Raw genomic sequence first — 25,727 nt, 5'->3', positions numbered from 1 at the left:
AAATAGCAAAGTGAAATAGAATGCCTCTGTCATTATTCACAGGCATTATCAACATGAAGCTGAAAGTCAGAACTAGCAATGATGTAAGCTAACATAAACCAATGTGGAGACTTAGTTAATACGTACAATCAGAATAGAAAACAAGAGTTCCAGGAAATACAGCTCACCCTTGCACGCAGCTTTACAGAATCATCATACTCAAATGAAACAAATGTCTTGATAGTCTCCGCATCCAATGAGCTCCCACACCACGCTCCAAAAATTTCCTTCAGGTTACATGAACTTTCAGCTGTTGCTACTTTACAGCCATTTGACCCGTTATGTAAACATTTGGAAGATTCTTTTGTGACCAACTCAGAATGTAAAATCTTTTTCTGCAGGATCATTTCACAGGCCACCACATCCAATACATTATGTTGACACTGATATCTGTATGCCAGATTTTGGAGCTCCAATTCGGTCGTGCTATCAGATTGGCAACTCTTCTTACTTATGGAAAGCACGGCAGAAATCAGTAGCTTTTCCCAGAAGTCTGAATTTCTCAGCTGCTTCAGAAGATTTGTATAATGAGCAGCTCCTTGCCATAATGCTTTTAGGAAGTTTAGCACATTACACATTATACGTGATTTGCTGAAAGAAACCAAAAAAGAACTCTTAAATCAAATCATGGAGTACCTCAATAATTAAACGTCACAAGGAATAATGAAATGATTTATGGCATAACAAAAATGACTAGAAACCTTACGTCATCACAAGATCATCAGATCTTTTAACATAAATCCATATGCAATCTAATATGTTTGCAGCATTGCACTGTAATGCATCATTGTTGGCTGGATGATTGTCACCATTGCATGATTCAGAAATTGAATTTTCTTCCAAAGCGATCACAGCGGTAAGAAAAGAAGCCTATGAAAGAATGGTTTTCAATTTAAATACCAGAAAGGGCCAAAGATTATGATCTTTTTCATACCCAATTCATTTCTTAAAACTAAATCTATTAAGGGATTAGACACTAAAAGTAACAAAAAATCAAATAAATACATTTTAGTGACATCTAAAATGATAGGAACAGTTACTGTGAGAGTTGCCATTGGATATGGAAAAAGGAGATATCGCTGTTATTGCTGCATACAGAAAATGGGTTAATTGGAACATCACACTATGAAGAAGTACAGGAATCTCTATGAGTGGGAATTATTTGAGCTCCTACACCTCAACACTTATCTGCTGCAAGGAAACCTGAACCCTATTGCTACAGATAGAATAAAATGGCGCAATCAGGGAGAAGGCAACTACACTGTAAAGTGTTACCAGCAATTATGCTCCTGCAACTCCATGCTAGACAACTGTCCCTGGAAACTTATTTGGCCCAAGCCTTATAAGGAGCCAAGGAATCCATTCATCAACCCCCACCCCCCACCCCCTCTCCACGTCCAGATCCGGATATTCTTTTTATCTGGGGTTCCTCTGTCCAGTCCGGTGCGTGCACATTCATGGACTGGGGGTATTTCAACCCCAATGCCCGATTTCCTAGTGGCCCACATCGGGTCTAGCTCTAATACCATATAAAGAAATGGATAATGGTCCTAACTCAACTTCAAAAGCTAGTTCATAGGATGAAGAATGTCCAAGTACATATAAGGAGACCAATTGCCCATCCCTTTTCCGATGTGGGAGTTCTTAACAATGGCGATTGACTGGTTTGTATAAACACACATTATAAGTTACAGCTGTGTGAAACAAGGAGTTTACATTCTCCACTTGATTGCTTAAGGTAAAAATGGGTATAAGAAGCTATTTATTGACTTTCACCCCATTGTAACAAAACAATACTGAAAATAACCTGAGCAAGTGTTGCAGAAGCTTTGAATAAAGATGCATAATATAGTCATGAAAACATTTTTTAATGACAATAAAATTGATTTAGAGGCAAAATGGTCATAATACAGCAAGTTGTCCTTCCTTCGTTCCTTTAAATAATTGGCGGGATATTTCTATGTCAAGGTAAAATTTGGGACTGAACTAACACAACGCCTTCCATCTTCATCATTTTCTACTTTACCCATGACCTTGGTAAAAAAATTAACTTGGATCAAGTTTGAAGCTCAAGGGCTCAAGGACTTTAGGCTTGATAATAGCTTTAAATGCTCCTGGGCAATAGCTCGTTCAGATATAGGAGATCCCATGGTCTGGCAGCAATGCAGCAGATTATGAGCTCAAAATGAAAATAACAAGTGACAAATTACCTGATAGCGTGCAGCAGAAGTAAGCATCTTGAAAGTAGCAATTATGAGATCCTCACTTTCTACTTTCTCTTGACAAAGAATGCTACAAATGGTATTTTTAAAATTATAGATCTGCAAATGCATTAGTTGAGATCAGTTAAAATAGCTTAACATTTATTCCACAAAATAATAAACTTAAGAAAAATAATACTGATATTTTAAAGCTAAACCTGCTTGTCATCCAGACCGAAATATACATTGCTAAGTGCATATGATTGTGAGTCGTCTCCAATAATAAACAACCTGGAGAGCAGTCTTGCTGCACCCACCTGTATCTTCTGCATTGGCAGCAGATGTTTGCATTTAGCACAGTTACAAACCATATTAGACCTTGGAATGATTTCACTGGAACCTATTTTGGTTTCCTTTTGAATGCCAAGACTCTATTTTGACCAACAGAAGATTATTTCTTGTAATTTCTGATACTACCCGGAAATAAATAAAAAATAGTGGAGAGAAGTAGATAGATACAACCTTAAAAAAGCTGCAACCTTTAACTAAAAGAAGAGTGCACAGGAGAGCGCTAAAGGTTCAACAAAATAAAACACATACATGCAATAAATGGTTTAGATTTTGCTCATCATTAGAAACCTGTTTATCCGTTTTTTACTTTTTTGAGTTTTTTCTTCCCCACCCACCCCCCACCCCAAAAAAAAGAGAGACCTTGATGCAGCACAGAGTTTTTTCCAGAAACATTCTGCAAGATCAAGTTCTTTCTTGTAGTTTACATTATCCTAAAGTTCAGTATTAGATAAAAAGAATAGGTTGATTTCGTTTTAAAACTATAAAAACAAATCCATATTATTTCTCTTTGCAGTCAGCACTTAGATTTTCATAAGAATCTTGTCACATTTCATTGAGGAACCTAGTTTTTCTTAATACTTACTAGAGGCACATATAAACCTGAACCGACGTGACCTCCCTCTTAAAGATTCTGCAGTATTCAAAGCGCTAAGGCATGCACCCAGCACCTCTGCCTTTAAGAGGGTGGCACTAGACAATAAATAGAGTTGGCAAATCAATATATTGATTATTAACACAGCATTATGATGAATGATGTAGATATTAGGAACAGAAACTAGAAATTACAAGGAAACTAGTCACCGGAAACTTTAATAGGCAAATTTACATTTAATCAGAAAATGGTTCTTGAACTTGACTAACTTGATTTTTAGCTTCATATATTTCACCCAATTAATTTTTCAATTTTCTTACTAAAACAATAATTGTTTATGTTAGTTAAAAAAAATTGAGAATGATAATGTTAGTGTTAGTTAATTTTCTTGCATTTTATACCGAACTAATTTTCTTCATTAGCTCCTTTCTTTAAAAAATCCCATCTTTTAATATGCTGCAAAGCCCCAGAAGCAGGCCTTGCCGTTTTTCTACATTTTCGTGTTTTAGAAAGAATGTCAATTTTTATATTGGCAGGTAGTCTAATAGACAACTTCTACTTACACTGTTTTGAAGTCCCGGCCACCCCACTCAATGGAGTTTCATCGGGCACTTCAACTCGTTCAAAACAAGTATTTTAAACCCCTCCGATAATTTGTGTTCCTTAGTTGCCCAGAGATGGATGATACATCAGATCCACATCACACGACAAGTTAAAGAAAGATTAAAATCAGAAAAAAATAATTATTTATTTTTATAGTTGAAAGTTAGTTTTTTGGGAAAAGTAACATATCATATATATATAAAAGAGAACCCTAGGCCTGTCTACATGGCGCCACCACAAATCAGGATTCCCTTTTAGTTTATTTATCTCCAAAACTAGTCTTCCCCTCCTCTCAGAAACCTTCACAATTGTCTCCACCATCTTACAAATTAAGCCTCCACCAAATCTTCCATATGTATAACTATCAGGCCCCCTTTGAACTTAAGTAATTGATCACCAGATAGTAATACTGGGTCAAACTTTATCCTATGTATAATTGCATTGCTGCATGCATTAGTCTACCGTTTCTCGATAATCTTACTTTACCGTTGGTGATTTGAGTTAATCATATTTTTTTCTTGGGGTGGTACAATATAGATTGAATGTCAATGTCATTTATTAGAGCTTTGAATTGATATATGAAGTACACGTTGTTGGATTTTTAAAGGTATGAATGAAATATGAAGAGTTGCGACTTTCATAAAAAGTTGCGACTTCTATGAAAAGTTGTGACTTTTATGAAAGGTTGTGACCTTTCCGAAGGGTTGTAACTTTTCTAAAGAGTTGTGAGATTTCCGATAAGGCACAATAAGCATGTAAACGTTATCGTACCTTGATGTGCAATGTGAACCAGCAAAAGAAGACAAGAAATAATAAACTTTTGACATGGCTTCAAGGATGTTGTGTCGGATGACCTATAGAGGAATATGACTAGACTAGAGCCTCTTTTAATCCCAAAGACATAAATAACTACACAATAAATTAATTGTTCATATTCAATATGAAGTATGGATAGATTATCAAGTTTACAGCAAGTTGTAAATACTTTTCTTGAAGTAATAGATGTGTTTCTCTACAGTGCGATTGGAATAGAAGTGTAATTTCAAATTGAACTTCATTACACAAGTATGCTGATTTTTAAAAAGCACCCAAACAAACTAAATAGTTTTGTGTAATATTTTTCCCTTTCAAGTATATATGATAAGTTGAATTGTTGTCCAATATGATACATTCTTCCTTTAATTTTCCATTTTAATAATTTTTTATGATACATTTAAATTAGGAACTTTAAAATGATATTGTAAAGCAAAAGGTAGGGCTGAACTTTCTACAAGTTAAAATTAGAATATTTGTTTACTATGTTCATTTGATTCCCCAAATATATCAAATAGTAACCTTCCTGGAAGCAAAAGGATAAATTATAAAATTATTAATGTTCATTACTACGTAATCTTGTATGTAAGATAATATAGTGTTTTAATTTTAATGGCCGATAGGTTTTAAGTATTATTTTATAAATTCTGTGATATTGAATTCCCGCGCGAGGCGCGCGTTATTTTACTAGTTTGTATATAAATGAAAGGACGGTATAATCATCCAAAATTACACAACTCCTCTATCATCTAAAAGGAGTCTAAAACATCAAAAATTGATTCATGGTCTTCAACACAATCTCCTCTACACCAAAAATACAAAAGTACCTAGCTTCATCTTTATCTTCAAAGCATCTATTGTTCATTTCCTCCCACATTATCCACCAGATAAAAGTTGAGACGACCTTCCATCTCTCCTTCTGAAGAGAGTTAGCTCTTTCTCTTTTCCAACATGCTAGAACTATGCTCCTAGGCATGCTCCAACTTACAGCTCTTAGGCTGAGAAACATCCTCCATAGTTGAGTAGTCCTATTACAATATAAAAAGAGATGAACAATTGTCTCTGCCTCTTCTCCACAAAGGTAGCATCTAGAGCATAACTGATATTCTTTCTTCTAAAGGAATCATGTGTAAGAACAACTTCTCTAGCTAACACACAGGTGAAGCCTGCTACCTTGTATGGTATTTTAACCTTCCATGGCCAACACTCAATTCGATTGTTAGAAGAGTGCAATGCCTTGTTCACAATGTTAAAGAGTAAAATTTCCTTGCTTCTCCCCACTCCACCTAATGCTATGCTCAGATGTTGAAAGTTCCTTGACCTGTTCTAAAGTTGTAAACAGATCTTCTAGACTGTCTATTTCCCAATCATTAAGTGGTCTTCTAAAAGTGAGATTCTAGTCTTGATTGCTCCATAGTTTTGCTACCGATGCCACCTATAGTAGAGAAAGTATATACATTTCTGGAAACCTCTGTTTAAAATTTCGATGGTCCTTGAATTAGCCTTCCTCCCATTGAACTATATTGGCTCTTTCAATTGGCTAATTTCTTTTAACATTTCTCCAAGGTTCTATTCCATATATCCTTTGTCTCGTGTTCGGCTCCCTAAAGCATCCCTAGATACAGTAGGTAGAGCCCCAACTCTTCCACCAAGAATACTCACCAAAAAATGAAACTAGTTCACATCATTTACTAGATAAAAAAAGCTTACATCTTCAAAGAGAATGGAAATAATCCTTAGTATTCACAGTTGGTCTCACAGAACACTAGGGTGTCATCTGCACATTACAGATGAGAATTCTCCAGAATGTTGTCTATCATTGAACTCACCTTAAAACCTCTAACCTTAAGTATATCCATAGCTACGATGAATAAAAGGGAGATAGGGGATCACCCTGTCTCAAGCCCCTCTGGATGGAAAAAGAACCAATTGGTGATCCATATACAAGGATCGAAACCTAACTGTACGTCTGTATGGATGCAATATTTAGTCCAGCTGAACATCTGTCACCGAAACCCATTTTCCCCAGAGTTTCTGATATGTAGCTCCAGTTGAGACAATCATAAATCTTCTCTATATCGAATTTGCATAGATTCCAGGCTCCTTGCTTCTAATTCTCGTATCCATCTCATTGACAATCAAATTAGAATCCATAATATCTTCCTTTAATGAAAGTCATTTATTGATTGGCCACCAATTTGAATGTTACTTTCTTCAATCTCTCAGTCAAGAATTTGGAAATGACCGTGTAAATACTTCCCTATCGAGCTTGATGGGCCTGAAATCTCTCAGCTCCTTTAGTCCTCTAACTTTTTTTTTTGGAACCAAGGCTACAAAAGTAGTATTACAGCTTCTTTCAGAAAAAAAACTTGATCATAGTAATTTTGTACTGCAACTACCACTTCATTTTTTATCACTTCCCAGCACTAGATGAAAAAAGAACATATAGATTCCATTATGTCCAGGGGCTCTGTCCCAGGCACATGCTTTCACAATATCCCATATCTCGTGTTTAAAAGGGGTTTTGGCCTTTGAAGCAACACATTATCTTCAGACAAAAATTGATCCTAGGACAGTTTCCTATATGGCCTTGAGGCCTCAATCCTTCACATATAGAGTATAAATCCTGATAGAAGGTGACAATTTCCTTTTCTATATCAGCTGGATTGATCAGAATCCCCCCCACTTCCACCCCACACAGACACACAATTAACAACTTACCAATGTTGTTAAGTCTTTTATGATAATTTGCTACTCTATGGAAATATCTTGTATTTTTGTCCCTCTCATTTAGCCACAAGGCCATGGATCTTTGTCTTCAAGCCACTTCGTCATGTCTTGCAATATTCTCAAATTCCATAGTTAAAGATGCTTGCGTGACCAGTTCTTCCTCATTCAGGTTCATTTGATCATTGATTTCCTTCAGTTAAGCTAATTGATTGAGAATACAATCTTTCTGCAACTCCAGGTTTCTTTGAATGGAGTACTGGTTGAGTTTAACCTTGAGAGCCTTTAGTTTGAAAGCCAAAACATAGTCAAGTCTTCCCTTCACACACAAATGATTCCTACCACTCCTTCACCCTTTCTTTGAAGCCCTCTGTTTGTAGCACACCAATTCTCGAACTTGAAGTAGGACTTAACTCGATCCCAATTGCCACATTGCAATATCACAAGAAAATGGTTAGGTGTAACTGTATGAGGAATAGATCGTTTAACGTTCCTATAGCTCTCATTACAGTCCATTGATACTAGAGATTAGTCCAACCTAATAGCAGTTCCCTATGTCACCCTGTCTCCATGTATATCAGCCCTCTGATAGTTGTAGATCAACCAGCTCCATGTCACCAATAAACTCCGAGAAGTCCTTCATTGCTCTACTGATTCTATAGCAATTCCTCTCCTCTTATGGGAATCATACAGTGTCAAAGTTCCCATATACAGCCCATGGTCCAGAGAAATGGCACTGGCAAGTTCCGACCAAACTTCTTCGTTCTTTTATATCACTAGGTGCATATACACGGGAGAGTTGCCAAGTAAACTCTCAAGTCTTTAGAGTAAATTTGCAAGAGATAAGAGTATGCCCATTTCTGCATCCCATATCCTATTGTACCAAAAATTAGGATTCCCCCTCTTGTTCCATTAGCTTCCAATAGGTAATGTTACTCGGAAAAAAAAATGTTACTCTACAGATAAAATTTTATATTTAAAAAATATACCACCCACCCTCTTCTTCTTTTTTTTACTTCTATGAAGCTCATCATTCTCTTCATTATTGCTTTACTATTTCAAGATTTGTCTTGGTCGGTAACTTGCTACAGATACATTTTACACTTGACACTTAGTCCTGATCTCAAGGACTACTCTCTTAAAGTAAAAATTAAGATTAAATCTGATGCTCGAGAAATCAAAATGGGTCTACAAAGTTTGGTCTTTTTGCTCTATTTACAATAACATACCCAGTGTAATCCCACAGGTGAAGTATGTGAGGGTTAAGTGTATGCATACCTTACCTTACCTCGTGGAGGTAGAGAGGCTTCTTTGCTCTATTTACAATGACCATTTTCAGTAAATGCTCATTTCTTCCATCCCAGAAGGTAAGACTATTTGTCGACACAATTATCATACATATATAGTCGGCACATTTCTCCACCATCAAGGAACATCTCCTCCATCATAATACACCCAATAGACCACCATATCCTTGATTTCTTAACCACTAGAAACCACCATTCCATCTCACAGCTACAACCACTTTGCCGCAAACCACTGTTGATATCTTTTTCCATGGAAGCACAGTCCACCATCTTAACCATAAAAAAACAGTGACCTTGTCATAAAAATCCAAAACCTTACCCTCTCAAATTCAATCATCAAACTATCCCATTTATTTCACTTAGAATTTTTAGGGTAAGTTGAATTTAGAGAATTCATATTCTCAATGTTCGTAATCCACTTGAAATTTTTAAGTTTAAAATTTTGATTCTATGAATTTTAGCTAGTGATTTTTGCTTGAGTTCCTTTTTTTTGAGACAAGGGTAACTTTGTATTCACAAAAAACTCATCATCCAAAAAATGATGAGGAAGAATCTTACACCCACCAAAAGTATGGGAAATCCTCTGAAAGGACTCCAAAAGTAGAACTTTACAAGTTACCTATGAAGTCAACTAGTGCTACTATATCCCCCAACTCTTGTTTACACCAAAAATACAATAAACTAAGACTCTAACTCTGTATCTTCTGAATGTTGCTACTCTTGCCTTCAAAACATCTGGTATTCCGTTCCTTCCATAGTGTCCACCAGATACATGTTGGAATGGTCATCCACCAGTTTTCCTTTGATCCTCTACTACCGATACCTTTCCAACAGTTAAGCAGCTCCATAGTGGACTTTGGCATCACCCAACTGACCCCAAGAATATTGAGGAACATGTCCCACAACTTTGTGGCTGTTTTACAATGAAGGAACAGATGAAAGTTGCTCTCTGCGTCTTGATCACACATAAAACATCTTGAACAGATTTGCATTCCTTTTCCTTGTAGGACTTCATGAGTTAGACATGCTCTCCTAATTGTTAACCATACGAAACAAGAAACTTTTAGGGGGCTTGTGACCTTCCAGATTTGCTTCCAAGGCCAGAAGCCCGTTGTGGATTGATTGTTATTCTTCTTCCAATAGCAAGATTTAACTGTAAAAACCCCTTTGTTGTGAAGCAACCAAATAGGTTTGTCAGCTCCATTAAGTATCCTAGGAAACGTACTCAACAATTGAAGGAATCTTGCAATCTCTGTAACTTCCCAGTCATTCATAGCTCGCCTGAAAACCAAATTCCATCCTTGTGGACTCCAGACTTGTGACACTAAAGCATTTTTTTGTGAACTTAAGACATATAGCCGAGGAAACAGAGTTCTCAAATTGTTTTCCCCTATCTAGAGTTCATTCCAAAAATCTATTCTTACTCCACCCATTTTAAAGGAGATATTGGTATAGAATTGTGGCCACAACCTTCTGATGGACTTCCAGACACAACAACCAAAAGTACCCAAAACCTCTTCAGTAGACCATAGGTTTAGTAAACCATATTTCTCAACGATAAATCTTCTCCATAGAGCCCTGTCATCTGTGCAGAATCTCCAGAGTCACTTCTGCATTAATGACTCATTCTGGATATTAAGGTTTTTGATCCCTAACCCCCCGTGATTCTTATTGAGTGTGAGGGTATCCCATTTAACCAGATTGTACCCTCTTTTTTCCTTACTACCTTGCCACAAGAAGGATCTCCTTAACATGTTAATCTTCTTCTCTATACTCTTGGGAATTGGGAACAAGCTCATCATATAAATAGGGAGGGCATCCATTACAGATTCGATGAGTGTCAACCTACCTCCCAAAGATAGATATTGGCTCTTCCACCTTTGATAGTTTTTTGCCACTTCTCTCCAAGACTTCATTCCATACCTCGGTTTCTTTGTTTTCGGCTCCCAAAGGTAAACCAAGATATTTGGTTGGAAGGGGAGCCACCTGGCATCCAAGAGTATCTGCTAGCAGTGGCAAGTTGTCCACCTGATTGACTGGATGGATAAAGCTCTTATGCCAATTAACATGCAATCCAGAAATACCTTCAAAAATAGTTAGGATAGCTCTAAGGTGTCTGATCTGGGATATATCTGCATCACAAAAAACCAGTGAGTCATCAGCATATAATAGGTGAGTGACTTCCATAGAACTACCCTTGCTAGGTGAAGCACGGAAACCCTTAATCCACCCATTGCTCTTTGCCATTCTGATCATGTGATTTAAACCTTCCATGGCTAAAATAAAAAGAAAAGGAGACATGGGATCTCCCTGTCTCAATCCCCTTTGTGATGGAAAAAACCCTTCATAACTACCATTTATGATGACGGAGAACTTCACAGTGGATATACAATAACTGATCCAGTTTATCGGAGGGCAAATTTACCCTCCCTTTCCCATCTCCTTAGTCCTTCCATTGTACACCACTAATTTGCCCTCCCATTTATTGCTTCCCCCTTCCCGACATGTCAGCTCTTTCTACACCTTCTCCACAGCATCCCAAGACACTTGGAGGTGGCAAGGTTATACACTCCGCAACAATGTACACCACAACATAGCCACTATTCAGGAAGTGGACGGGTAATAATGAAGAATTCTCTATTATGTTTCTCTATGAGAAGCCTTTGACAAGGGAGGTTGTCTTTCCATTTAGTTCGATTTGGATCTCTAAGGTACCTAAAAAAATGTGTTAAAACTTGGTTAACAATAAGAGGGGTGATTCTGACGGTTGAGATTTTGAGAAGAGGAAGGTTATTTATGTCAGTTGGTGCTTTATGTGCAAGGGTTCAGGTGAAGATGTCAACAGCCTACTCATACATTTTTTTAGTAGCTAGATTATGGTGGGAAATAGTTAGATGGTTTGGGTCAGTTCAGATGATGCTAGACATTGTAAAAGTGGTTATGTTCATCTGGAAACATTGTAGAAGGACAAGATGCATGGCATTGAAGTTTGCACCCGCTTGGGTTGTTTGGCGAGAAAAAAATAAGAGAGCTTTTAAGGAGGTGAAAATAACTTGGTACAGTTGAGAAGTATATCTTTCATTTTGATTTGGTGCACCCATGAAATTCCTTTATGTATTGAAGATTGGGTCTTTCTCAGAAAGCCATTTATGTTTGTATTTAAGTAAAACTTATTTCTTTTTTAGTCTAGTTCCAATAAGAATGATTCATTTCTAAATTTTACCCTTAATAAGAAACTTTTATAGCCACACAAATGTTATGGCATATTTAAAATCATAAGTTTCAAAAATCTTACAAATGTGTAAGAATGTTATGGCATATTCAAGACCACAAGTGATGCATACACGCCAAGGCAAGCTCGGGAGTTGAAGAGCATCTCATCAAGTAACTGTGTCAGGGGCATGGAGAGAGTTTGAAATGAAGGTTTGAGGCTCAAGAACATGCTTTTCACACTTCAAGGAACCTCAAGTACACATCTTCAAGTTATACTCTCCTTGATCATGAAGATGAGGCACTTGAAGCTCAAGAAAGGCTCGTCTGGTCGGTGGTGTGTAATTGGTGCCCAATCATGTCTAGGGGGTAATTTGGGACCTGACATAACGCCAGGAAAATTATACTCCCTCCATCTCATTTTATGTGGCACCCTTTCCTTTGTAGTCTGTCCTAAAAAGAATGTCAACTTAATATAATTGGAAACAATATCACTTTAAAATTTCCCTTTTTACCCTAGTAAAATGATTTACAACAACACAAATATCTGAGGATTGGTTTAGACCACAAGTTTCAAAAAAAAAAAATCTTAAACTCCGTGCCAAGTCAAACTGTGCCACATAAAATAGGATGGAGGGAGTAGTTGTTTCAGAAAGCAATTTAAGTTATAAAGACCGAGATAGTAGTTCACCTTGAACGGGTTAAATCATAACATAAAGTTGTTGGAGACTTTGGGACAGTTGATGAAATTCACACATCTTGTTTTGATCATTATTGTCGCATAACAAAATAAAACATTGTAGCTCTCCGCCACCCAAATAAAAAAAAGTATTTTTTCATGCTTGGCCGGCAAAAAAAAAGAATTAGGCTAACACGTGAGAAGACTTTTTGCGGACCTTAATAAATAAAGTGTCCCCTCTTTGACAGCTTAAGTTTACAGATGAGGTGGTCAATCATTTCAACAATTACCACTACATATATAACATTGGTAAATTGAGACAACTTGCACCTGACTGAAAGAAATCTAATCCAAAGTTAGATTAGACTAACACAGCTATCAGGTTCGGAAATGAAGCAGCACTGGAGAAACAGGATTTCAGTACTGGATCAGCACAAAACCTGACCTAAATAGGGAAATCAGCACTGAAACCAAGATAACACAGGAAGAATAGGGACTCACAATCTTCAAAACCTTAACACCACAAGAAGCAGTAAACTAGTGAAACTGTATTATCGCAACAATCAGAAGGGTGACATCAAAGTGAATGTATTAATGCACTAGGGAAATGAGCAGAAAATTCCTCAACTCCGAAAAAAAATTTCAAAGCAAGAAAAAAATTGCTTTCAATTAAATAGTGATGACAACATACAGGATTTCGGAAGAATGACATCAGTGATATCACAGCAGTAACCACAGGCACTGGTTTTGCCGTCAGTGACATGACTGCTTGACAAAAGACGGTGAAAGTGGGCACAACCTGAAATGAACCATAAGCAGGTTTTAGTTTTTCCTGTCAAACATCTTCACAAAGTAAAACAAGATCAGGGATATCCATGAATATCAGTCTTCTGAAAATGAACTTCATTCAGCCTATGTGCTGTAAATTTTGTTTAATAGACTGATTCCAGCAGTAAAGAAAGCAGGAAAACTCTGAAATCTATAAATATCACAGATGAGAGAAAAATAAACAACTCAACAGGGTGTCGGTATGAGAAAAATATTAGACAAAGATCATGAAGTCCAAGTTGGGACAACTTTCACTTGATTAAAGATTAGAATGCTTTATGCAGATGCTCCAAAAAAAATAATGCAAGAATTACTGATGTCTGATTTTGTCGACAGCAAACTCAATCTGGATCCCCAGAAAAAATAAGCTCGAAGAATTGAGCTCAAATAAGTAAATGCACACTACATTATTCTCATCCTCTCTCACCCACAAAAAAGCATTCATTCCGGGATGAATTTCTCAAGCATTTCGGTTCCTATTGAAATAAGCTAGTAACAGACGAGGAAGATTTTGCTTTATTCAACCTGAGGTGGAACGGAACAGGGGCGCAGAGATTGAAGAAAAGCGAACTTTCTTCCAAATGCATGCAACCCTTCAAGAAGTTTATAAAGAGAAGCAAAAATTTTATCAAGCATACCCTTGACAAATCAGAAAGCATACTGGAAAGAATATCCAATCCCAAGACAATAGCCTGCTGTAATCCTTCAATATCTGTCAGTCCATAAAGCCGGCTGAAATAGAGCTTCTGTTGAAGAAAACATAAAGCAATGGTATCAAGTGTGGATCCTGCATGCTGGCTAAAGATTCAGCGCACATTAGAGTTTATTAGCATATTTAAGGGAACAACAGGTTGCAAGATGCACCTCCAGGCCATCTGAAGTTGTGCAAACAAGTCGAAAGAGTGCATTGTGGATTGAAGAATCACCAAATAAAATATCCTTGACCACTTCACCAAGTTTCTGGATATATGAAATGGACAAAATGCATTTCTTCAAGACTTCAAGCACCTAAAAGCAAATAAATAACAAAGTCCATCTTCCTTAGCATTCTGACGGTATAATTTAAATGATTATAAAGTCAATTTGTAACACAGAGAATGACTCAGTAAATATAGCAATAACAATAGGAAGATACCCAATGTAATCCTACAAGTGGAGTCTGGGGATAGTAGGGTGTACACCGACCTTAGCCTACCTTTGCAGGGTAGGGAGGTTATTTCTACTAGACCCTCAGCTCAAAAGAAAAGAAGAATTTGAAGCAGGGTTGCAAGGAAATAAGATAGCAAAATTACAAGATATTAAGCAAATGAAGCAACAGTAGCTACGTGATTACTATATAACACTACTAATAAATCAATACTGCTGGACATTACACAATCTGAAGAAGATGGAATAGGATTCACACAGTTACCTTTCACCCGTCAACAACAGAAACAACATTAATCAAGATGATAGTACACCTTTTCATATGAAATACATATATACATCTGAGTGTATTGATATTGGATAGCAGCCTGAGAGTACTATAAAGAACGAGAAAAGAACATCTGCTAATTGATCATTTGAGCTGATGAAACCTGTCATAATACAGCCCAATCATTTGGCTAAACTCCATCAACTTCTCAACCAATATCAACAAGATGTAGTGACCACTTACACTTGATTTACTTTGGTTTGAATGTAACCTAAAATAGGAGGCGTTTATTCAAATAATAAAATGACAATATACTCATGTAAAGCCCTGTAAATTATTCCTAACTAATTAGAATTAATCATAAGATATAAGTGCAATTTAATTAGCATCAAAGTATGTGAGAGACCGCATGAGGATAGAAAGGTCATTAATACGTGGAGATATGAAGAAAACATGTTGGAAGTGGTTTTGCTTAATGGGAGTGGCCAAAACTGGAAAACAATGCAAAGAAAACAAGGAGACCTACAGGGGTTCCTATGACAGCCTCCCATGTGAATCGAGGAAATCTCAGGTCCCAGGAGGTTGCGCTGTGACTTCGCACCGCGAGGGTAGTGCAAAGGAGACAAGGGGACCTTAATAGATAGTTTAGTTCACTTGTGTGTCAAAGTATGCCCGTCTTGCACAGAATATAATTCTGTATTGAGTACTGGGAGGGGGAGGGTTTTCTGTAGTAAAACTTCCATTTGGTTTTAGTATTGTACAAGTTCTTGAAATGAGTAGGGAATTTTAATATTGTTGAATGAATTCCCAATCTCTTCAACATTGCCAGTGACCCTGACTGTGGCCATTTCACATTACAGTGAAGGAAACTCTTGGGCTCCATGATTCAGAAAACATGTCCAAAATTGAGAATTGGAAGAACTGAGTTCAAGACAAACCACTATGGTGAAATTGGTAGACACGTGATGAGCTTACTTGCTAATTCTTAGCTAGAGGGATGCAACATCAATGACCAAGCAGAGGATAGTATGCACTGGCGTACACCAAGTAATGGTATTTACTCCGTGAAAGCATACTATGCACAGATGATCTCCTACTCTGAAATCACAGAAAGTTGGCCATGGAAGCAAATATGGAACACCAAACTGCCTGCTTCAGCTGGACAGCTCTATATCAAGCCTGTTTGACACAAAACAACCTCAAAAGAAGTATACAAACTGTGAACGGGTGCATGTAGCAGAATGAATCCAACAGCCACATCCTCTTGCATTTTAGAGTAGCTGGGGATATCTGGAGTAAATTACTCACTATTTTGGGCTCTCATGGGTCATGCCTATCTGCACCAAAAGTGCTTGCGAAAGCAGGAGTCTGTGGAAAGTTGATATTGCCATCAAGAAAATTTGTAACACGGTTCCAGCCTGCATTTTCTGGGTTATCTGGACTGTAAAGAACTGCAGATGTTTGATGTAGTATCAACTCCTACCCACACCCTTAAGACTAGGAAATGTTTTCCATGGAAAAGGTTTTCTTGAAAAATGTTCTTTAGGAAAAAAAGTGGGTTTCTTGCTTATTTTCCTGTGTTCGGTAGATAAGCAAATAATATTATCCTAAAAGCATTTGCATATAATTCAAACAAATGATATGGGTGGTCGGGATGGGGACGTAGGGGTGTGGGATGGGGGGAGATGAGGGCTATGGGGGGTGGGGGTAAAGATGAGGTGTATTGGAGGGTGGGGAGGACACAATCAATGTGGAATATCATTAGTGCAACTAGTTTTCCCTACTTTCATTGGGGAAGTCATTTTCCTCATTTTTAAGGAGCTTATTTTCCTAGAGAAAATGTTTTCCAAAATATTTGACAAACCGAACATGAGAAAAATTGAAAACATGAATACACCCTAGATGTTTTTTACTTTTATTTAGCTGCCACAATCTCTCGTTGGTAACCTGCCCTTAAAATTTTCTGGACTTCATTAGCTCCCTTATAATTTAGGCAGTATTGCTGGAGTTAACCCTATCTTTTTGTCACCTTCTTGCATCTTCTTGATGTCTCTCAATAAAACTTCTTACTTCATCAAAAGAAAAGTTCATGAAATGAGTATTGTTTAAGCTTAGGGTTAAAATGGAGAAGAAGATAAATAATGGTAGTGTGAAATATATTACCTTGATAGGAGGAGGGTACAAAATCATGTCTAAACTTATCACTAAGGCGGAAAACTGTCATGGGGAAATTAGTAGATGAACACCAAATGGCCTTTTCGAAAAGAAGGCAAATTATAGATGTAGCTTTATTGGTCAATGAGCTGGGGGACTCTAGGGTGAAACAAAAGACACTCAATATCCTGTGTAAGCTTGATATTCAGAAGGCCTATGATCATGTCAATTGGAATTTCCTTCTTAACATTCTAAATCATATGGGTTGGCAACAAATGGATCAGATTTACGTAAGCCACTCTATGGTCTGAAACAGTCTTTGCAAGCTTGGTTTGGGAAGTTCCAACACTGTAATTTTATCACTCCCGTGTTTTATCGGCATTATGCATCAAATTCAGTATTTCATGAGAAGACCAAGCACATTGGGATTGATTGTCAATTTTGTGAAGTCGAGTGATCAACTTGCAGATATCTCACCAAGCCCCTCATCGGTCCTCGTGTTAATTACATTTGTAACAAGCTAGGTACATGAATTGTATGCACTAGCTTGATGGGAGTGTTAGAATAGGAATAGGTTTATACAATCCTATTAGAATAGGAATAGGTTTATACAATCCTATTAGAATAAGAATAGGTTTATACAATTCTATTAGAATAGAAATAGTAATAGAAATAGAAATAGGAATACTAAATAGCATCCTACTTGGTAAAGGATTGTATTCTAGGGCCTATAAATAGGGTCTCAATGTAATAATGTAAACAACAACAATTCAATAATATATTTCTCACAAGTCACAATAGATATATACCTAAAAAAACTAATTTTAATCATGTATAAATAGTGCAATTTTCTGCCGAAAGGGGGTTGGGATGAACCCCCTTAGTCCTACATAGCTCCGTCCCCATCCGTAACCCTCCTATTCTATAGAATCTCAATAAAGGAGACAAAAAAAAACAATATCCAAAATGGTTGCCTAATCTCCAACCAGGACTATTTTAAGCAGAAAACATCATGTCATTCAAGCAAGCTTAGCTGTTTAAATTATAGAAATGAGAGGAGTACCTTCAGTGTCACCTTCCACCGAGTGTGCTTGATTTTATAATTCCAGAATTCATGATTAACAAGGACATACTGAATGGAGAAAATGACTAGTACAAGGACAACATCGTTTTCCATTCCAGAATCCATAAGCTGCATGGTGAAGTCAAGCACTGAAGATCAAAAAATAGTGTGTAAGATAAACCCTACAGAAAATGGCATAAAGAATCTAGTCGCACAATCGAACAAAATAGGCAGTCATGACTAATGGCCAATGAAAATGAGACTCCCAAAAACATATTGGGTTAGACAGAAGAAGCGATATATCTATGTTTCAGCGACAGAAGCGATGGACACCCTTGGTATAACAGCAATTAGAACACCAATAACTTTATATAAAATACAAACATGTCAAACATAATTGATAAACATAAGTAAATAAATAAATACAACTAAAGAACATGCCTGAAAGTGTCAATTGACAATCATTCTGCTCACAGTCGATCAAAAGCATTTTCGCGAGCCGACCAGAAAGCAACCACGATCCACTAAAGCAGCCCAAAAAACACAGAATAAGGTGTCCAGATAATTTTGATTTTTCAAGAATTACAGAAGTTTCTTGATGCAGTTAAAAGCATCAGGCTAAACAGCAAACTATTAGAACAAAACTATGTTGTCCAAGGTATACTACACATCAGTTTTTTTGTAGATTGCAGACAACTAATATGTCTGATAGAAGATTCAATTTTGAATGCAAACAACAGTAACACAAAAAGTAAAATTTAAGTCAAAAAAAGGACAACAGTATTCCTTTTTTTTTTTTTAATTTCAAAAAAAAAAAAGGAAGATACTGATAGAAGTCCATTATCACCAAAAATCAAAATAGAAACTAATTGAAGTCTTCAAATTTGCTCTGGTTGGGAAGCTTTTACTTTATTATAAAAGGTATCATGCCCTTTGCAACATAAACTTTTTTGATACTTTTGAGAGAGAGAACGACTGAATTTGGGTTTTAGAATCCTCTCCACATAGAAAATTACTTTATAGTGATCAAATCTATTTACGAGTATAACAAAAGAAAAACTCCATATTCAAAGTGCCCTTCACCATTTAGCCTTGTGCATCATGGGTGAAAGGGTTTGGCTTTGCAAGCCTTGCCATATATAATCAACCCATTCAGGGTACAGGAGTGGATCAACAGATAGCGTGCATGAAGGGAAAGCTCAAAGGACAGCAATGTAGAAATCAATTCATAGTACATTATTACTCAAAAGATTATGGTCATAGTTGTTTATAGCAGTCAAAAGCCACTAGCACAATTGTAATCAGATTGTACGCAAAACGTTGCAGTTAACCAATCACAAGTAAACCTGATAAATACACCAGATTGTGCCCACAAAATTCATAAACGTTTAGTAGGACGGAAATTCCATATGAAGTAGGAGAAAGGTGGATCCATCTGACCTCGATAAGCCATTGGAGTCAACTTTGAAGGGATTCGTCTTAAAAGCAACATCAAAGATATTTGCCTGGACTATCAATCTTGAAACATGATATGGTGAGCTGCAATAAGCAAAGTTGAAGAATTAGAAAACCTAACTAGAAAACTAAACGACAAAATAATAATAATGTCTTTCATGGTAGATTCCGTTATTTATCCAACAGGGAGATAAACACAACTCAATAGCTATTTAAATTTCCTCTGACCACAAAATGCTCATTCAATAACCCAACAGAACATAAACCTAAAGGCAGGTAATGTAAAAGTAATATAGTAGGATTCTCTTCAAAATTTCCAATTCAGTAGCATTGAAAAGGAGCCAGAGAAGTAAACACAGTTAAAGTTAATAACTTGATAGACAAAAAGGTTTACCATTTTAACATCTTTGCTAAAATGTTAACTCCCATTGACATCAACGCCACACCAGAGCAATTAGGAGACAGATTCTTGATCCAGGCACAAATGATTTCAGCCACATTAATACTGCAGTTGAAGAAGGGATGTTAGTCAATGAAAAGACATAGTATTTTACCGAGAATTTGAGAATTTTTTTTTGGTGATTAAGTAACAAGCATATAGGATAAAGTTCAATTGAAAACTGAGGGGGTTTATTAATGAACTTATAGCCATACCGCAGGTGTTCTGTTGGTGAATTCATTTCATCGTGCATATAGCCACCAAGGTCCAGAAGAGAATAGCAAACACCCTAACCACACAATATTATCAGCAGCAAGAAAAATCAATAGCCAAAACAATTGTTGACATGCCATGAGAAACAGGTGGCAAATAGGATTACAAAAGTTTCATCATCAATTCCCGTATCTCAGCAAAGTTTCCATAGTGAGGAACCGATATTTTTCCATTACTTGGAAACTTTCACACTAATGGGCATAAAATCTCTAAAACTTTGTTATGGCCTACGGTTGTTCCTCAAAGTTGAAGCAAATATAGATGCAATCTGAACTCTTATTCTCAACCTCTCTAAGGGTCAAGTGTCAACTAACTCTTATTCCAGCCTCGACTAACTCAATCTCAACCAATTTAAAGGATAAAATTGAAAGTGAAAAGAATCAAGAAACACTTCCAATTCCGTAAAGCATAAGGACTAGAGTGTAAATGCAGGAAGGTAAGAGTGAGCAACCATGGTTGAGGTAACAATTGCAGTGTGAAATGACTCAGAGATATGACTTATGAGGAGACACTTGCTGTTGTTGCCTTTTTGAATCCACATAGCTACCTCTCTACTTTCCGATCTCTGATTGTACAGAGTAAACCATTACACCTGCCAACTTTCCTATCCTCTTTTCTTTTTATACACAAAAAAGAACATAGAGTTGAATATAGAAAGTTGGTCCTAAACAGAAAGGAGTCAACGACTCCCAGTTAAAGCAAATAAGAAAGGTTGAGTTCCAGATCTTTCTCTCCGCTACACCCTTGACAAAAGTTATGTTACTTGGAAAACATGTGCATTAAGACATAGGAGCACAGCCATCTATATTTGATAGCAACCAATATCTAATAAAAAGAAATCAAAGAAGTAAATAGGAAACTAGGTAAAACAAAAGGATAGAAGTATAAATAAGATTGGGGAGAACAGAAAATTCCAAGATAAGAAAAGTCCATCTGACAATTAAAGTAGCATTTAATCATCAGAATTTATCCACCAGGGAAGATAATGAACTCATACAGGGAAACCATACTAGACATATATCCAAGAAAGGTTCAATAAGGAATTGATACAAACCTAGCTAATCTAAAGTGGAAAGGATTGAAGAGAGATGATTACGCAGAACATAGTGCATCTTTAGCTCATCGAGGACATGACCCTAGATAGAGCATAGAGGTCGAGGATTAGGATTGACGATTAGTAGGTAATTGAGCATTTTCTATTTTCCATACCTATTATTATTAAGCAAGCTAATTATCTTATTCTTCAATTTTTATTACTTTTATGGTTCCTTTTAAGTTTACTACTTTACTGTTAGTACATCTCTTTTTCAATATTTTCAGCATAGTTTTTTACTCTTGTAGTTCTTTTAAACATATTCTGCAAATTGATTTCTTTAGTCCAAGGTCTATTGGGAACAGCCTCTCTAGCCCACAAAGGTAGGGTAAAGGTTTATGTACACCCCACCCTCCCAGACTCCACTTGTGAGACTATAGTGGGTATTATGTTGTTGACAGGGCTTACTAGAGATTAGGATCTAGTCACTAAATAGTTTGATGTCTAAGCAAGTTAGTGATCTCCCTCTCACTTGTTTCTACCCCTTTAGGAAAGGGAACAAAAAGGAAGCAGTTATCTAACTCAACTCAAAGCTAGCGATGAGGTAAGGACTGTAAAGAACTTATAAGGAGACAACACTTGATTTCATCCACCAATGTGGGATACTTAACACACTCCCACACAACCAAGACTAGACATCTGAAACATGGAGGGCACAACATGGGGGGCTAGCACTGGGTACACTAAGAATAGGAATGGGACTGTTTAGCTCTGGTACCACACTAAATTTGTGTGATCATTTCATCTAAAAGATTTAAGTAGTTGAGAGAACACTTTTTAATTTATTAACAGCATTCTCAATACACCATGTCACGTGCAGGCTTGATTCTTTTGTTCGCTCTAATACCATGTTGAAGTGGGTGGTCATCCCATCTAAAAGCTAAAGCTGTTAAAGAGAGCATACTTTGATTTACTTATATATATGCCTTCACCACATCCCCACACATGCAAGTTTGATTCTATTTGATGAGCCAAGCATGTGGAAATTATTTTTCTGATAATGGGAGGTGGTGAGACTAGAACACAGGAATTTTGTCTACTCTGGTACCATATTAACAAATGGACCATAAGACTAATTCAACACCAAAAGGTAGCTCATCAAGATTGCTCAAAGATCTTATAAGAAGACAACTCATTTCCTTTTTTTTTGAGAGACTAGGTTGTAGTCTCCTTAAATGGTTTTGGGCAATCCTCCTCTCATGATAACTTTTGAAGTTGAATTAGACATAAGATCCATTTCTTCACATGGTAGCAGACCAGTGTTAGACCCATCAGATGCTTTCTTGTGTTTCTCAAAATTGAGCTCTTGTGTTATGCTATCACCCTCTAATTGTCCAATCCTGGCTGTGTGGAGTCATGTCACGTCCCACATAGATTGAAATGGGTTGTGGTCTCTTTATATTGTCTTTGGCAATCCTTGAGTCATGACCTAACTTTTAAGGTTGAATTCAGCTCAAGTGCCATATCTTCTCGTATTGAATTTTTTAGACCAGTTGTGGGTGTTTTAGGCTCCTTCTATGGACTAGGTCAATCCTCACCTCATGAGCTGGTATTTGGGATTGAATTAGGATTGGCCAAGGTCCATTCTTATCAAAAGTATTTTAAAAGTTGCTTCATTCTCCCTACAATATTTTTCAATCTAGCAAGAATGCCAACTATTTTTTTATGCCTGCAATGATTGAAGTTGAACAAATATGGTTTGACCAAAATATAGAAACTTGTAAAGATAATTGTTTGGCAAGTTGTTGGAGTTTGTATATGCAATATCCTATGCCAAAGAAGCTGAACTACAGCCATTTAAGAGACTTTATCTATTTTGCAGCATAGTACCATTCAAATCTATTAAGAAATATCTTTTATTTGTGTAATTTGCTCTCCTCTTACTTCATCAAAACCACATCTCTTTTAACAAATAGAAACTTACGAAAACATGAACTTAGCAACTAAGGGGTAGAGTGTATAAAAATAATGTTAAATAGAGTATATTAGTAATGATTGCATTAGTAGCGCTTGTATTAGTTATGCTTGCATTAATTATACATAGATAACTTTTATGCATTGTTTGGTGTATTAAAAATTGCATGCATTGCATAAAAATATTAATTTAAAAAAATATCCTCCACAATTATGGTGGAAAAAATGTAAAAAGGGTTTTGAGGGGTAATTGAGTCTTAACCGTGCTAATGCACGCATTAAATCTCTTGCATTACTAATACCTAGAAATCCATGATATTAGTAATACACACTTTAATACACAATAGAGTGTATAATTAATGCAAGCATTAGTAGTTATACATAGGTTGAAAAGTGTACCAAACAAGGTACTATTAATACACAGAGTTAATGCATGCATTATTTCTCCTAATACACTCTACCAAATGACCCCTAAGTGAAACAAAGAATACCTCTTTCCATTCAACAACGTGAAACTGAACAAACTTAGGCTTTGCATAGACATGAAAAGACCTATCACAAGGCTGGTCTTTCCAAAACACTTGTTTTGAGTATTTGACTTGTTTTCTTTGAAAGTATGGTAGAAGTGGGGCAAGCTTGTTGAGATGAACACCTCGTAATTGGATTTGGTGTAATTACTAGGGTAGTAATTACATATTACATAAGACTCTTTATTTTTTATAACATAATTACAATGTAATTCCATGTCATTTTGGCTGCACAAGTATAATTACATAGATATATTTTAAATTTTTAAAATGAAGTTAATAATAATGATAAAATAAACCTTTTTAGATTAAAAAAAATTAATGTGTACCAAATATATGTGCATATAAAAATATAAAATCTTATTTATTACTAGGTATTTAAAATGCATATTTTTTAAAAATATATATTTATTAATTATAAATTGATAGCTACTATCATAAAGAGTAATCAGTTTCTTTCCACACATGAATATAATGGAATCTGTGATTTGTTCCATTCAAAATAATAAAAGAATTTATGAGTTTCGAAAACATTTTTCTATAACAAAATACTTGTACTAATTATAAAAAGAAAGAAAACCAGCAAAACACAAAATTGTTTAAAATAAATGCTCCTATATTGGAAATGATAGAAATAAGTATACAATAATAATCCCTCCTTTCAGTTTATGTGATACCATTTTTTAGTCCGTTCTAGAAAGAATGACACTTCTAAATTTAAAAACAATTAACTTTACACTTCCCAATATACCCTTATGAGAATCTTTTATAACCACAAATATTATGGCATGTGAAAGGCTATAGCCACACAAATACTATGGCATATTTTACAACACAAGTTTCAAATGTTTTCATATCGTTCCTAAACTCCATGCCGGTTCAAATTATATCACATAAATTGGACAGGCGGGAGTAATATGCTTGAAAGACTAGAATAAAAAAGAATTTGAAAAATCACCTGGGAATTACCAGTAACTCTTAACTCCTCTTGAGAATTGGGAAGTGTAATTACTCCCCTTAATTACATCCTATTCCATGCAGGCCATGTAATTACACCAGACAAAACAATCCAAAATTGTGTAATTTACATTCAGTAATACCCAAATCCAATTACAAGGTATCCTTCCAAAAGAGCTCTTAAAGAACAGGAGCAGTCATTACTGCAGCCCTTATTGCAGTTGACAAAGTACCATATTAATGGTAGAAAGAAATGGACAGCAGAAAAGGACTAAGAGAACTAAGATTTCAGAAGTAGCATAGCAAACATCATCTGCAACCACCAGTGCAAATGGATACAAATGTATCACCCGTCATCAGGCACACTAAATCAACTAGAAATCAGTGCAAATGCATTTACATAGATGCAATGACACGAAGGAACAACTCTAATCGCTTAGATTGGGCAGTTGCAATAGATGTATCAAAATCACTATGCAAAGAAAAATTAATTTTGTGTGGATTACCATGTTGAAAGTCACAAGCTGGCTGAGAAATCCAAGAGTCATAACGATTTCACTGGTTTTCTCCAAGTACAACCCTTGGGCCAAACGCAAAAGCAGCACGACAATCCCAGATTGCGGGAACTACAAATTAGCAAGTTACGATTACTGAAGCTGAATATAAAAGAGAAAAGGTTTGAATGTCAAACTCCTAACACTAGATCACAACAATTTTTTATCAGAAAGAAGAGAAAATGGAGACAGCAGCAGAGAGATAGAATGTGTGTTTTTTTACATAGGAAAATCCCAAAATCAAACTAAAAGATAGTTAAAACACAAGCAATGCAAAAAAGAACTAAAAGAATATCCTTTCAACAACAAAAAGATCATTCTGAAGTATTCACATTATTGTGTAAAACGGTCAGCAAAAGATAAAAATGGTAATGCTGACAAAGTGAAGGATGGGATTGTATATCAGTTCTTACTGAAAGAATATTAGCAGCAAAATATGATGAAATTTTAAATAATTCATATTCCTCTAACAATTTTACTTTGCTCTTTACCCTGGGGGGAGGCAGAGGAGGGGGGGGGGGGGGGGGGGGGGGG

The 25,727-nt window shown here is 36.2% G+C and overlaps 1 protein-coding gene across 2 annotated transcripts in view; it reads right to left on the bottom strand.

The window, feature by feature from the left end:
* LOC102591984 (uncharacterized) overlaps positions 1–25,727 on the bottom strand; it is a 50,635-nt gene that overhangs the window by 7,891 nt on the left and 17,017 nt on the right. For both annotated transcript variants that reach the window (XM_015307400.1, XM_006344436.2), the window contains exons 14-26: positions 25,146–25,265; positions 20,091–20,164; positions 19,831–19,941; positions 19,422–19,520; positions 18,423–18,505; positions 17,982–18,130; positions 14,215–14,358; positions 13,989–14,096; positions 13,214–13,321; positions 2,459–2,566; positions 2,250–2,360; positions 746–909; positions 168–630 (exon numbers count right to left, since the gene is read on the bottom strand). In XM_015307400.1, coding sequence (XP_015162886.1) covers positions 168–630; positions 746–909; positions 2,250–2,360; positions 2,459–2,566; positions 13,214–13,321; positions 13,989–14,096; positions 14,215–14,358; positions 17,982–18,130; positions 18,423–18,505; positions 19,422–19,520; positions 19,831–19,941; positions 20,091–20,164; positions 25,146–25,265 — 1,842 coding nt within the window. The remainder of the gene's footprint in view (positions 1–167; positions 631–745; positions 910–2,249; positions 2,361–2,458; positions 2,567–13,213; positions 13,322–13,988; positions 14,097–14,214; positions 14,359–17,981; positions 18,131–18,422; positions 18,506–19,421; positions 19,521–19,830; positions 19,942–20,090; positions 20,165–25,145; positions 25,266–25,727) is intronic.

This window comes from Solanum tuberosum, unplaced genomic scaffold (assembly GCF_000226075.1).
Source record: "Solanum tuberosum cultivar DM 1-3 516 R44 unplaced genomic scaffold, SolTub_3.0 scf00055, whole genome shotgun sequence".
Taxonomy (NCBI): Eukaryota; Viridiplantae; Streptophyta; class Magnoliopsida; order Solanales; family Solanaceae; genus Solanum; species Solanum tuberosum.
This window is presented reverse-complemented; position numbering and strand designations above follow the sequence as displayed.